Source organism: Camellia sinensis, chromosome 4 (genome assembly GCF_055761805.1).
Source record: "Camellia sinensis isolate YWXY chromosome 4, ASM5576180v1, whole genome shotgun sequence".
In the NCBI taxonomy this organism is placed as follows: Eukaryota; Viridiplantae; Streptophyta; class Magnoliopsida; order Ericales; family Theaceae; genus Camellia; species Camellia sinensis.
This window is the reverse complement of record NC_138964.1, coordinates 140,794,005-140,809,015: the sequence shown is the minus strand read 5'-3', so window position 1 is coordinate 140,809,015 and position 15,011 is coordinate 140,794,005. Positions and strand designations below refer to the sequence as shown.

The 15,011-nt window shown below is 39.0% G+C and overlaps 1 protein-coding gene across 1 annotated transcript in view; it reads right to left on the bottom strand.

The window, feature by feature from the left end:
* Positions 1 to 778: 778 nt before the first annotated feature.
* The window catches only part of LOC114312181 (DEAD-box ATP-dependent RNA helicase 10), a 35,689-nt gene continuing 21,456 nt past the window's right edge, over positions 779 to 15,011 (bottom strand). The window contains exons 6-14 of the mRNA XM_028258386.2: positions 14,579 to 14,653; positions 13,901 to 14,020; positions 10,421 to 10,462; positions 10,256 to 10,330; positions 9,450 to 9,596; positions 9,183 to 9,320; positions 2,759 to 2,870; positions 2,593 to 2,681; positions 779 to 1,827 (exon numbers count right to left, since the gene is read on the bottom strand). Coding sequence (XP_028114187.2) covers positions 1,717 to 1,827; positions 2,593 to 2,681; positions 2,759 to 2,870; positions 9,183 to 9,320; positions 9,450 to 9,596; positions 10,256 to 10,330; positions 10,421 to 10,462; positions 13,901 to 14,020; positions 14,579 to 14,653 — 909 coding nt within the window. The 3' untranslated portion in view covers positions 779 to 1,716. The remainder of the gene's footprint in view (positions 1,828 to 2,592; positions 2,682 to 2,758; positions 2,871 to 9,182; positions 9,321 to 9,449; positions 9,597 to 10,255; positions 10,331 to 10,420; positions 10,463 to 13,900; positions 14,021 to 14,578; positions 14,654 to 15,011) is intronic.

The following is a 15,011-nucleotide window of genomic DNA, read 5'->3' as shown; positions in this document are numbered from 1 at the left end:
TTGATGATGTCGCTAGCGAACTCGCATTCATCAAAGTATTTCTAGCAAGCAATGGAAGAGTGGGGGAGAGTAGGGACAAGTGTGAGCTCTTTCTTCACCTCTTCAAACGGCTCGAACACTACACCGGTAAAAGACCGATTGTCCGAGCCCTTGGAAGCGCAAACCACAAACCCATTTCCGATCTCGGCTTTCGAAGAAACCCCCAAAACAAAGGACCCAAATGGACTCAGATTGTCCCCATGAGGGTTCAAGAGAAAGAGACTCGAAGCAATTCGGAGAAGCATAATTGTGTTTGTAGAGAGAGAGAGAGAGAGGTTTGTAGAGAGAGAAAATGAAGTTGAGGAAGAACAGGGAAAGATGAGAGGGTTTAGGAGTATCAGAACAAACGAGGTGGGAAAGTGAAGCTCCCATCAAAACTGATGAACTCTTTTACATGGAGTTTACATTATAAAACATATAAGATTCTTGAAAGCTTACATGTAAACCAAACACCAAACTCAAAATGTTGTTTTGTGATGTCCCAAAATATAACATTATAAACCGAACACCAAATTGGAAATGGTGAAATAATTTCCAGAAGAGTTCACGAAATCCCCTCCTACAAAATAGTAATGTTACAACGTCTCTTAAACACAAACATCATGACAAAATCAAAATGAAATCACAATACGGGCAAAAATATAAACTTCATATATAATATATCAAAAACATTATCATACCAAAAATAAAAAGGACTAAATGGTTTAACAAAAAACACACAGGAATAACTAGAACAACATTTACCAAAATAGAATTTATGAGTAATTTTTCCTTTAAATAGTGCATTACAACATGGTGATTGTTTAGAAATTAACAATAATTGCTAACTAGATTATTCACACAAATTCAATAGTCTAAGTATATTGAAAACACGTAATATTTCAGGGGTGCAAAATATAATTTAACCTATTTCTTAAACAAAAATGCTTCAGAACTCGAAATTTCTGTGGCTCAAGTGGCCCGAATCGAAAACGACATCGATTTGGATTTTTTTTTCTCCCCTCTTTTATATCTGAAACAGAGGGAGAGAGGGAAGGGGAGAGAGAGAGAGAGAAGGAAGAGGGAACAAGAAGGAAGAGAGAAGAGGGAGGGGGAACAGACCATCACCGGCGCCCGCCATCCTCTGTGTGTATACACAAATCTGTATCTCTTTCTCTCTATGTATCTATCTCTCTCTCTCTGTATCTATCTCTCTCGTTCTTTGTATCTCTCTCTCTATGAAGTCTCTATGTGTGATGATAATGATGCGTTGATAATAATGATGTGTTGGATGGGTTTGATTTTTGGTTGATCTCTATGTGTGATGATGATAATGTGTTGATGATGATGTGTTGGGTGGGTTTGATTTTTGGTTGATGATGATGATTCTCTCTTTCTACTCCTCTCCTCTTCTCTTCTTTCTTCTTCTTCTTCGAGTTATGAAAAGAAAAAAAAAAAGAAGCCAAAACGACGTCATTTTGACTTTTCAGGCCACTCGAGCCTCTAATTTTTCGAGCTACATAGCAGGACTATTTCTTAAATGAAGATTCCCACATAAATACCACATCTCCCCAATGTATCACAAATGGCCCTCCATCTCCAACATCAATAAATTAACGCACACAAAAAGTACATCTAGATGAATAAAACACTAGAATATTCAAAATTAAACAAAATTTGTAGAGAGAATCTCTTCCATCATCGTTTCTTTGACTTTTTGGATGACTTCCCATGTGAATATCTTTCAATTCCTTCCACTTCATCATCTTCTCCCCTTCTTTTCTTCTTGCCACCAGCTTCTTTAATTTTCTACAAAAATTTCAGAATTAAGAAATATAAATCATTCAAATGGGGACAATAATATATATATATATATATATATACAATAAAAAAAAAGGGACCAACAAAGTGACACCAAATTTCTTATTTTTAGATATAGGTCGTGACCAGGAGTGAGGGCCACCCATTTTCTTATTCTCCTCTCTACGAAATCAGTAAATTGACAAGTTCTCAACTGCAAACTTCAGTGAAATCCCAAGTCTAACAAAAAATTCAAGGGCAGTCTGCAAAAGAGACATATCCTATTGTAACAAGTATTCCACTGAATCAGGAATTTTAAAAAAATGAGAAATTTTGGAGCATAGCCACCAAACAAGATAAATACAAGGGCATCAGTCAACATGCTACAAGTTTGTAGCCAATATCATTATGATATGGTTAGTCTGACTAATGTGACTATCAGCCACTGATACCTGATGTACTGACTAGTTCCTAGCATCAACTTGAAGTACTATTTTATCATTCAAGTCCTATAAAATACATGATGGATATTATAGAAATCCTGATCATCACCACAAAGCCAATCAGAGGACAATACAACACAGCAAAGGCTAACAAATAATCCATATGAAATTCATGAATTTGATAGCCAAATCTTCCTAATGAACTCCATCCATTAAACCCTGGAAACCGACAAAAACACCAATTCACTATGTCCCAATTGATACTGCAAACTCAGTTCTGGTCCTTCATAAATTAGAAAAGATAATAGTAGAGAAGTTAACGACTTCATACCATATCCGCTATTCTTTTGGCCTCTGTGACGCGCTCCAACAACATCAGAACTTCTTCTTCTTGAGCTGGAAACATGGGCAACTTCTTACCTGAAAAATGGATAAAATGTTAGTGAGGAACAGTTTATCATGGATTGACTACCACACCAGTGTAATGTCTTTCCTACCGATAAGCTTCTCTATCTGTATATACCACTCCAACTCATACTGACTAACTATCGAGATTGCAACCCCAGATCGTCCTGCCCGAGCGGTTCTTCCCACTCGATGTATGTAATCCTACAGGCCATTCGTAAATTAGAAAATTAAAGCACATCAGATTAAGCGAGGATAATGACTCTCTTTTCCTAATATTGCTGCTTTAAGTAAAATCCTTATCAATAACACATTCATTGTCAGGGATGTCTAGGTGCATGATTTCCCATGCTTGTGACTAACTACGGGAGCTTTAAGAAATTATATACATAAACATTTAAAAGAACTAAGGCAGAAATAAACAAATGATAAAATCAGTAAGAATAAGAAGAATATTACCCAAAAAAATAAAAAACAAAAATACATGAAATAAGCATGTGTCAGTGGAAACAATTGTTACTAGGAATTATGTGTGTGTGTGTGTGTGTGTGTGTGTGTGTGTGTGTGTGTGAGAGAGAGAGAGAGAGAGAGAGAGAGAGAGAGAGAGAAATTATTCTTGAATCTCAAATAAAACATGACAATATATAATCTAGGTATTAGTGGAAACATCTGTTAGCATATTATATTAGCCGAAAGTTTCACTAAGGTCTGTCTGTAATCATTTTGTGCCCTCAGGGATTATCTTGTAATTGACTTTCTTGTAAACCCTAATCTTCATTTATAAATAGGGGGTGATATTCTATCATACCTCTAAGCTGGTTACTCAAGCTTCATGGTATCAGAGCAGAACCTCTAGGGTTTCAGCTCACCCTCGTTGGTAGACCTTTACACCAACGACACTCTAGGGTTGGAAGCTTACCTGGGTGGATCATCACTCAGCCGTCAGCTCGTCTTCCTCGCCTTCCTCTGTCGTCTCCCTCACCTCGTCGATCTCCTCAGCTCGTCTTCCTCGCCTTCCTCTGTCGTCTCCCTCACCTCGTCGATCTCCTCGCCTTCCTCTGTCGATCGTCACTCATCGTCGTCTTCCTCAGCCTCTGTCTCACTGTGGTATGATCTCAGCCTTGGTATATATAAATATATATATATATATATATCCTGATATATATATAAATATAGCCTGTTATATATATTTATATATAAATACATGTATACATAAATAAATCAATATATATATATAAAAAAAAAAAACAAAAAAAAAAAAAAAAACAAAAAAAAAAAACAAAAAACAAAAAACAAAAACAAAAAAAAAAACAAAAACAAAAAAAAAAAAACAAAAAATGGTTTCTTAATTTTGTTATGTCTTTATAGTGGTCATTGTGCCTGTTATCTCACTACCACCTTCCGGGTTTGTGATTTCCACTAGTTTTGTTGCGGGTTTGGTAGTATTGTATCCATGACAGATTCCACCAGTGTGTCCTCTTCTTCTCAAACACCAAAGAGTGAGAGTCCCATTCTACCTACTACCATGACTGAGAACCCCAACCCTAGTCTGAAAATCACCACCTCTCTATTTAATGGTCAGAACTACCTAACATGGTCTCAAAGTTTGACTATGTTTTTGAAAAGCAGAGGGAAGATGGGGTATGTTGATGGCAGGATACAGGCACCTAGTACCACTGACTCAGGTTATGACCAATGGGAGATTACCAACTCTTTGATTATGAGTTGGCTTATCCATTCGATGGTTCCAGAACTTAGTGAGGGCTACTTGTCTATGGAGACTGCCCAGGACGTTTGGGAGGCTGTGGCTATTACCTATTCTCGCAAAGGAAATTTTTCACAAGCATTTGAGTTGCGCCGATCTATTGAGAACTTACTTCAGGGGGAGCAGACTGTTCTTCAGTACTTCACTTTCCTCACCAACGGCTGGAAACGCCTTGACCACCTGGAAGACTATAAGCCCGTTTGCCCTGCTGATTCTGTCGAGTACAAGAAGTTCATCGCACGGGAACGGGTCTTTAAATTTTTGGCCGGCCTAAATGTGGAGTATGATCCAGTTAGGGGTCGAGTTCTGAGTATGGACACTCTTCCTTCACTTCAGGAGGCATTTGCCTATGTACAAAATGAGGAGAGTCGTCAGTCTGCTATGATGTCCCCTGTCTCTACTGACCGTTCCGCATTACTGTCTACTCCTCGAGATGGCCTCAGCCTGCCTCCTCCGTCTGCTGCTAAGGAGTCTGTATACTGTGATTATTGCAAGAAGCCGCGGCATACTCGTGAGACGTGTTGGAAGCTTCATGGGACTCCATCCGGGGGTCGAGGTGATCGGTCTGGTTCTCGAGGAGGTCGGTCCGGCCAATCTCGAGGACGTGGTTCCTATTCCCGGGCTCATCAGTCTAGTGCCGTTGATACCCTTGAGTCTAATTCTACTTCTGTTACCCCAGCTTCTGATACTGAGCTGGAGGATGTTTTGCGCCAATTGTTGGACCGCCGATCTTCTACTGCTCTCAGTACCGCTTCCTCGTCCTTTGCCCGCTCAGGTAACTTAGCATCTTCTCCTTGTGCTTTCCTGTGTCATCCATCTTTGCCTTGGATTATTGATTCTGGTGCCTCAGATCATATGTCTGGCGCCTCTGATCTTTTCTGTCTATAAGCCCTCTTCAGGTCAGGACAAAGTTAGGATTGCCGATGGAACTGTTTCTTCCATTTCTGAAAAAGGTTTAGTCCAAGTCACTCCTACCATACATCTATCTTCTGTTCTCCATGTTCCCAAGTTTTCTGTTAATCTGTTATCCTTAAGTCGTCTTACCCAGGATTTGAATTGTCGTGTGACGTTTTTTCCTGATCATTGTCTTTTTCAGGACCTTGTCACGGGGAGGACGATTGGCAGTGGTAGTGCAGAAAATGGTCTCTACTTCCTAGATCAACCGGACAAACTTGCTTATTCTACCACCACGTCTTCTACTACCCCCGCTGATGTATGGCTGTGGCATCGGCGTCTTGGGCATCCCTCATTTCATTTACTTAAGCATTTATTTCCTTCTAGTTTCGCAAATCATCATGTGTCTGACTTTCTTTGTGAGTCTTGTCAACTTGGAAAACAACATAGAGCTTCTTTTGCTCCCAGTTTGAATAAAAGCTTAGTTCCTTTTTCATTAATACATTCTGATGTTTGGGGTCCCTCTCGTGTTCTGTCTGTGAAAGGTCATTGCTGGTTTGTTACATTTATTGATGATTTTTCTCGTGCTACTTGGGTGTATCTCATAAAAGATAAGAGTGAGGTTTTCTCTGTGTTTCGCACTTTTCATAAGATGATTTGTACTCAGTTTGGGGCCACTATCAAAATATTTCGTTCTGATAATGGCGGGGAATACATAGATTCTGGGTTAGGACAATATTTCTCTACTCATGGCATTATCCATCAGACCTCTTGCACCAATACCCCTCAACAAAATGGGGTGGCCGAACGCAAGAATCGGCATCTTCTTGACATGGCTCGGTGCATGTGTTTTTTTATGAATGTGCCTCGACTCTATTGGGGCGACGCTGTTCTCACCGCTGCCCATCTTATTAATCGTCTCCCTACCCAGGTCTTGGACAAACAGGCTCCGCTTCACGTCTTCCTCGGTTCTCAGTCCTTGTTTTCTATTCCTCCCAAAATATTTGGTTGTGTCTGTTTTGTCCATAATCACTCTCCCTCTCGTGGTAAGTTGGACCCTCGCTTCCTCAAGTGTGTTTTCCTTGGTTACTCTCCTACTCAAAAGGGGTATAAATGTTACCACCCTTCTTCTCGTAAGTGGTTTGTGTCCATGGACGTCACTTTCTTTGAGTCCCAGTCCTATTTCTTGTCCTCTCCGGTGTCACCGTCCTCATTTCCGGGGGAGCCTTGGTGTGAAGTGAGTCCTGTGCCTCCTATGGTAGAACCAGTTGCTCTTGCACCACCCTCTACTACTGAGCTTCCTATGGTGGAACCAGTTGTTCTTGCACCCCCCTCTTCTATAGAACCCACTGTCACCAAGAATAAGGACGGGAATGTTTATGTCCGGGACATAGACAGAAAACAAGTTAACTGGATACACAGGACCGTTTCTGCTGCTCCACTGCCATCTCCTGCTTCTGATGAGAGTCTAGGTAACTTTGAATCTCGTGAGTCCATTGATCTTGATGTTCCTATTGCCAAGAGGAAGGGTGTGAGATCTTGTACTCAACATCCTATCTCACAGTTTGTATCATACTCTCATTTGTCATCCTCATATAGAGCGTTTGTGTCCAATATTTCCTCTGTTAGCATTCCTAACCATTTTCAGGATGCTCTTGCTACCTCTGAGTGGAAACTAGCCATGATTGAGGAAATGAAAGCACTTAGGAAGAATGGCACTTGGGAATTGACTGAGTTACCTACGGGCAAACGACCTGTGGGATGTAAATGGGTATATACTGTAAAACACAAAGCAGATGGGTCTATTGAGCGTTACAAGGCAAGACTTGTGGCAAAAGGGTTTACTCAGACATATGGCATTGATTATCAGGAGACCTTCGCACCCGTGGCTAAAATGAATTCAGTCAGAGTACTTCTCTCTCTAGCAGCTAATCTAGATTGGCCGCTTTATCAGTTTGATGTCAAGAATGCTTTTCTCCATGGTGACCTCGAAGAAGAAGTATATATGGACATTCCTCCGGGTTTTGAGAATCATCAAACAGAAGGCAAAGTATGCAAACTTCGGAAGTCATTATATGGTCTCAAACAGTCTCCAAGGGCTTGGTTTGAGAGATTCACTCAGGCTATGTTTAAATATGGCTTCAAACAAAGTCAGGCAGATCACACATTGTTTGTGAAACATTCCTCACGCGGTAAGACTACAGCACTTATTGTTTATGTAGATGACATAGTTCTTACAGGCAATGATAGTGGGGAAATACCTCTGTTGAAGAAATATTTAGCTAAAGAATTTGAAATCAAAGACTTGGGAAGCTTGAAGTATTTTCTGGGAATTGAAGTTGCTCGCTCTAAGGATGGAATATTTATCTCACAGAGAAAATATGTGCTTGACCTGTTGAAGGAAACTGGGATGCTTGGCTGTAAGGCATGTGCCACCCCACTGGAACCCAATCAGAAATTGGGGGATGATGAAGGAGGAGAAGTTGTGGATAGGGGGAGCTATCAACAATTAGTGGGTAAGCTCATTTACCTATCTCACTCCCGTCCTGAATTGAAGTTGCTCGCTCTAAGGATGGAATATTTATCTCACAGAGAAAATATGTGCTTAACCTGTTGAAGGAAACTGGGATGCTTGGCTGTAAGGCATGTGCCACCCCACTGGAACCCAATCAGAAATTGGGGGATGATGAAGGAGGAGAAGTTGTGGATAGGGGGAGCTATCAACGATTAGTGGGTAAGCTCATTTACCTATCTCACTCCCGTCCTGATATTGCTGTTGCTGTCAGTGTAGTTAGTCAATTTATGCATGCTCCTCATCAGATTCACTTTGATGCTGTCATGAGAATCTTGAGGTATTTGAAGTCTGCTCCTGGTAAGGGTCTGTATTTTTCAAAGTATGATCATCTTCGTGTAGAAGCCTATACAGATGCTGACTGGGCTGGGTCAATAACTGATAGGAGATCAACTTCAGGGTATTGCACATTTGTTGGCGGCAACCTAGTTACTTGGAGGAGTAAGAAACAGAATGTGGTTGCCAGGTCAAGTGCAGAAGCTGAGTTTAGAGCTATGGCACAAGGTGTGTGTGAACTTTTATGGATCAAATTATTGTTGCGTGATCTAGGTATTGATCAGACGGACTCCATGCAGTTATACTGTGATAATAAGGCCGCCATCAACATCGCTCACAATCCAGTTCAACATGACAGGACAAAACATGTTGAGATTGATCGCCACTTCATTAAGGAGAAACTCACTAGTGGTACCATTTGTACTCCTTTTGTCCAGTCTGGTGAACAACTTGCTGACATTCTCACCAAGGGGATTGGGAATAAACCATTTCATGACATATTAGACAAGCTGGGCATGAGAGATATCTTCGCACCAGCTTGAGGGGGAGTGTTAGCATATTATATTAGCCGAAAGTTTCACTAAGGTCTGTCTGTAATCATTTTGTGCCCTCAGGGATTATCTTGTAATTGACTTTCTTGTAAACCCTAATCTTCATTTATAAATAGGGGGTGATATTCTATCATACCTCTAAGCTGGTTACTCAAGCTTCAACATCATCAAAGTTGTCATGGATAATTGAGAGAATCATTTAAGCACCAGCTCAAATAGGAACTTAATGAAGAAAAGGAACATATACCACACCAATCAAATGCTACTTTAACTTGGTTAGACCTAATTTTGTAAGGGAATTCTAGATCATAAATGGTAACTAACGTATAATGCAAAAAAGCATAACCCATAAAACAATGAAAGTATAGGAAGTAAAGGCACCAGATGGTGCAAAGGTCTAGGCTGAAGTGCCAGATACAAAACCTGCATTTAGACACCAAATGGAAAGGATGCCTAACCTTCGAGTTTGAGGGGATATCATAATTGATAACCATATCCACAGATGGAATATCAAGTCCCCTACTAGCAACATCAGTGCAGACAAGGATATTACACTCTCCAGCCTTGAACTTGTTTAAGGCTCCAAGTCTTTTCGCCTGCCACACATATTTCTTAGACAAGGTGACAGTAAATTTGAACTAAACAGGAGTGATCCAAATGAAGACCACTGAGTATCTAAAGCAAACCCATGATAAATTTTGTTATCATAAAATCCATGTACATACCTGGGTCATATGACCACTAATAGGGATGGCCCTTAAACCAAGGTTTCGAAGCATTTGAGCCAAAAGGCCCGTCGAATCACATGTTCGAGTAAAAACCATTGACGTACTTCCAGATTTCTCACTCAGAATATATACAAGATAGCAATTCTGCAACCAATAGTAGAGATGAATTCAGAGCATAAGAACAATACCACACGATGATAGGGTGATGCACATTATGAAGGCAGTTTTTGCATCATCGATTCCAATTGGGACCCATGCTAGGTACACAAGGCCACACACTAACACTTTCCCCTCACTGGGAACCGCTAACTATCTAGTTTGCCAATTATAAAAGCAAGCCTAACTGGATAGTTTTCACATGTCTGCTTCTTGGTGCTAACCTTATACACATCTTTAATAAATAAGCATAAAATTGATTTAAGCCTTTAATTTATTTTGGTTGGTGTTTAAGTCTTTAATTTCAACATCAACCAAATAATCAAATATATTAAGACAAAGAGATGATCTGCTCTTCGAACAGCAGCCTCAGGGATAAACTAAATAAAATAATCACTATATAATCAAAACCAACTGATTCACACTTTTTTTTTCTTCTGTTATGTACGTTTTCCTTCTTTTTTTTCTTTTTTGGCTGATTGTTGGCTACTGTCACATCTTCTTTTTGGTATAATACTGTAACATTCTTCAACTTGTTCAAAACTTAACACTGTAGACAGAATGCACTGCCTCCTGTTGGCATTTCCTATCTCAAGATCTTCAAAAAATAAACTACAACAGAAACCCCAAATGCTATAGGAGGAAACCTTGTGCTTCGCAGGGACAAAGAGATACTGCTGCTTCAGTGAATCAACAGTGGAATATTTAGATGCAGCCTCAATCTGATAGGATTTACAAATTGATGTTAGACACAGATTAATGAAGAAAACCATGAAGAAAAATGATGCAGTGACAATTATTATTTATCATACCTTCACAGGATTCCTCAGGCAAGCCCTCTGGAGCTTCCTTACCTGCAACAACCAGGGAGTAACTTGGTCAACAGTTTCCTTATTGTAAGTAACACACCAATTTCTTGAAATCACAACATATATTTAACCAAGGTTCTAACAAAAGCACACAATAATTTATTCTTTCCTGCTTCTATCATCTATCATATTTAAAGGTTCAGGTATATTTAAGTTTGAGTGGGCTCTAATAGAAGGAACATGGTAAGAGCAGAACGTTCAATAATTTCAGTACCTAGATTATTTGCATACAGTATGAAGGGACATGCGATTCAGAAGACAATCACTTCACCCATCAAACAAAAGAATATATCACATAGAAGATAGCAGAATCATTGGCTTCATGTCCAAAAAAATGTTTTCCCTATTTCTATTTACTATAACTTTTTTGGGTTTTCGGATAAATATCAATTCAAAGCATAAAATAGAAACCAAATAAATAAAAAATGCAGGACCACAAATCATCAGATTTCAAAATCCTGCTTTTGGACTCCCACATACTATTATTTTGTTTGTTGGCAACACTGCAGCAAGAATGGACACTACTACTAGATGTCTTTTTCTACTTCGCCAAGCAACCACTGTGATTAAGAACATAAGAAGAATTAACAGAAAGAACATAAGTCACCCCTCTTGCTTGAGCTTTTGTTTACTGTTTTTTTGCTATCCAAGGCCAATTGACAATCTTGATACAGCTGAGGATGGCATTCAAAAACACCTGGCTGAGAGATGAGGCTGTAGGGAACCTATTATTTCAAAGTCAAACTCTCAGGTTTTTAGCTTGGGACGGTGGAAGATCCCATTATTCCAATAAAGTCCTTAACCTCTAGTATATTACAAAAATAATATCTTGCACAAAAAGCTGGAAAGCTCAACATCCAATTTACAGTAAGTGTTGTGGACCATCTCATTCCCTAAAACTTATAAACCATGCTAACATTAGATTTAAATATTATAACTGAATCAACTCAACAAACTTCATGTTTGATTAGACTAAGATACAAATCAACTTTATGTAGCACTAACGATTTTTTATGGTTGGCTAAATAGTAGCGGGGATATGTGTGGAAATGAGAAACATAACCTTAATGCTTCTTTTTTTTGGTAATTTTGTGTTTAATTACCAAAAAAAAATATTATAATGTGGCTCAATACACGTACCACGTACAACCACCCATAAGTGCATACACTCTCAAATAGAGAACATACCTAACCTGAAACTTAGCCAAAATAAATAAAGCCCATCACAACTAGATTGGCTAGGGGGAGGGGCAAAACCTCAAAGTCAACATATGGCAACCAATAAACAGGTGACACACATCCCACGTGGTAGAAATACTAGTTTGGTGGAAACATCCATTTCGTTAGAGAAATGAAATAGTCCCCCACTGCTCACAACAAAACCAACTATTACAGGGCACAAAGACTCCAGTTGAATAGCACAACAAGAGGCAAAGCAGGAGATCCCTCGCCCCAAAAAATAAATCCTTCGTTTTCTGACAGATAACATGTATAAGAGCCCAGGATGAACATGGTCAGACAGGACAGGTGAGACAGATGGCTGATAAACACCTCTCCCAATAGAAACGTGCTTGACCATTCATGGTTGTCATCCATCTTCAATCTCACAACAACACCAACATAGCCCTGGAAATAACACCAACCAACAGATTGCATTTCCCAAAGCCCCCTCTCTATCTCCTCACTGAAAAAGTGATACATACAGCCAAAAAGAAGTATTAGCCCATTGTTGAATGAATGCCATAGCATTCACGATCAAAGGTACATACTAGTCACCGCCAGCATGACCAATACCCAAGGAGGTCAAGGCTAAACAACTACAAACAGAACCCACAAAGCTCAGGACCAAACCTTAACAACACTCAACACTGGAACTCCCAGGAAGCTACTTCCAACCACACATGCAAACCCATCACAAGAGCAAAGAAACACCCCACCGAAATCTTCGCCCTCTCTCCTCCAATGGCCTCACACTGAACTAAGGTGGTGCAACGCATGGCACACCACTTCTCATCACCATAGCCAGGAAAAAATGATAAGAGAACAAAGACCCACCAGTGTACTGGTCCTGCACCCCTATTGGACAGCCAAAACCCGAAGACCAACAAGTTAGCAAGCCAAATCAAAGCAACACAGCCGAGATAAATGTCTAAATCCCCTGAACATCCATAAAAGGACACCAAAGGCACTGCTCAGACAAGAAGAACTAAGATGGAGATTCGACTAGGAACAAAAACACCCTAACGATGAATAAACAATTATTTTTTGGGTAACAAAAAATGGATGTGCAAATAGGTTACTCCACACATCCGCCAGGGAGCATTGCCCCTTAATACCCACAGACATCTGCTGAAATGAAACCAACACCGCACCTACGTCGGGGCTGGAGTTAAGGTTCCAGCATACTCTGGGAATTAAGTAGGTGTAACCCCAATAATCCGCTATGGAGGAGACTTCAACCCAGGCATTGAGAAAGATAGACAAGCTCCTTACCACTAAACCAACAGATAATTGGTAACAATAATAAACAATAATCCAAGGTCATGTTTGATTCACAATACTAATAGTGAGGTATTAATAATCCTATCAAATTAGTGTGGTATTAACTATCCCACCCCTACCCCATTACTAATAATCCTACAAATTTGTTGGATTAATTATCTATGGGATTAATAGTCCTAAACCAAAATGTTAAAACAAACATGGGATGATTGGACCCACGGATTAATAATCCTAATCCCATGATTTAATCCTTCCAATCAAACATGCCACAAGGGTATAAAGAGGTTCTCTATGACAAGAGATGCATGTGAAAATCTTCATCTTCTCCATGACATAGAGCCATGGGAAAAGCTCAAGAGATGTATGTGAAAATCTCCATCATCTCAACACAACCTTTAGACATGTATTGGTGTCATGCGTTTCAAGGATATTAAAATTTAAAAAAATAAAACTGAAGGAAGATAACGTCCAAATAATTCATTATTGAAAAACCTGAAGATACTGCTCCATTTTTTTTTTTGGAAACCGCAATTTCAAAATCAGCTTTTTTTTCCTCAAAAAGTTTTATGGAGTTTCTGACAAATATTGGAAGCAGGGAGCTTGATGCGTTCGATAATTATTGAGGAAGGGAAGAAGTGTCAATTGGACAATAAAAGAACATTTCAAAAAACATTTAACTGCAGTTTTGTACACAGATAAATTTTCATGAGTTCAAAAAAGCAAGTCAATAAATGAGATAAATGAGACAACAACCAGTTAGAACTTATGTAGCCAATACAAACAATCATGAACTCATAACCAAAAAACAATAATTTTTTTATGAATTCATAAAACTAAATAAAATTTGTAAGCACATGGGAAAAAAATACTCGAACATGTATTTTGTGGTCATAGTAGTAGGAAAAATATTCAAATACATACCTTTTTTGTCATAGTCGCAGAATATAAATATGTATTTCGTTCGCGAGGAATAACACTCAAAAGTTCATCAATCGCTTTCTCAAAATCCTCATTTAGCAACCTATCTGCTTCATCCAATACCTGACAAATGTACAAACAAGCCACGCATTTAAGAACTTACTTATTAGACACATATTATTCATGTAACACATCATTTCGTACTTGAAGTCGCCATGTTAGGCACCAATTCCAAAATCAAATAACCCGTCAAGTGGAATAAATTATAATAAACAATGAAGTTTCTAAATAAAAGTCATAATAAATAATGAAGTTTCTTGATAACTTTGCCAACTAATCACAAATAAAACGTATAGGTTAAATGGCTGCAATGTTAACATCCTCCATTCGCATGGACAAACATAAGCTTTCCATTTATGGGGTCACATATCGAGGTAGACAATGGGAATCTAAAAATTGATAATAAGATACAATGAGAATTAACAACCTTGCATATGAGAATTGAGTGAACTTTTGGCATGCAACAATTATATGGGTCTCTTTGGCACATTAGAGCTAGTCTGCTACAAATTCTTAGTGAAAAATATAGTGCACTTGGCACATTTATAATCACAGCACATATAATAATGAGATAAAGAGAGAACCTCGGAGAAACTCAAAACAAGGCATAAAACATCTTACCAAGAATTTTAATGTCCGAAGAGAAAAACCTTTAGTGTTGGATAGATGATCCAAAAGACGACCAGGAGTTGCCACCTACAAAGACGACCAAAACTAAATGAATGCACAAAATAAACGAACTAAAATTAAATTGGGATAATAAAGAAAAATAAAAAAAAAATTCCAACAGATCAACATATCTACAGTTGGGGCAGGATCCTTAATGGCATTAAAAAAATCATTGAGTGATCAGACAACACTGAATTTCATAAATTATTTGTCAAAATAATGATTATGTCATGGAAAGCAAAACACAAACTTAGTGCCCCATTACTTTTGTAGGACCTCAGCGCTTACCATCTTAACAAAACCCATAGATAGTAGTGAATGCGCAATTTATTCCCTTAAAAGGTATAGCGCTAAGCGTCACAAGTCGACTGTGACTCGGCCTTAC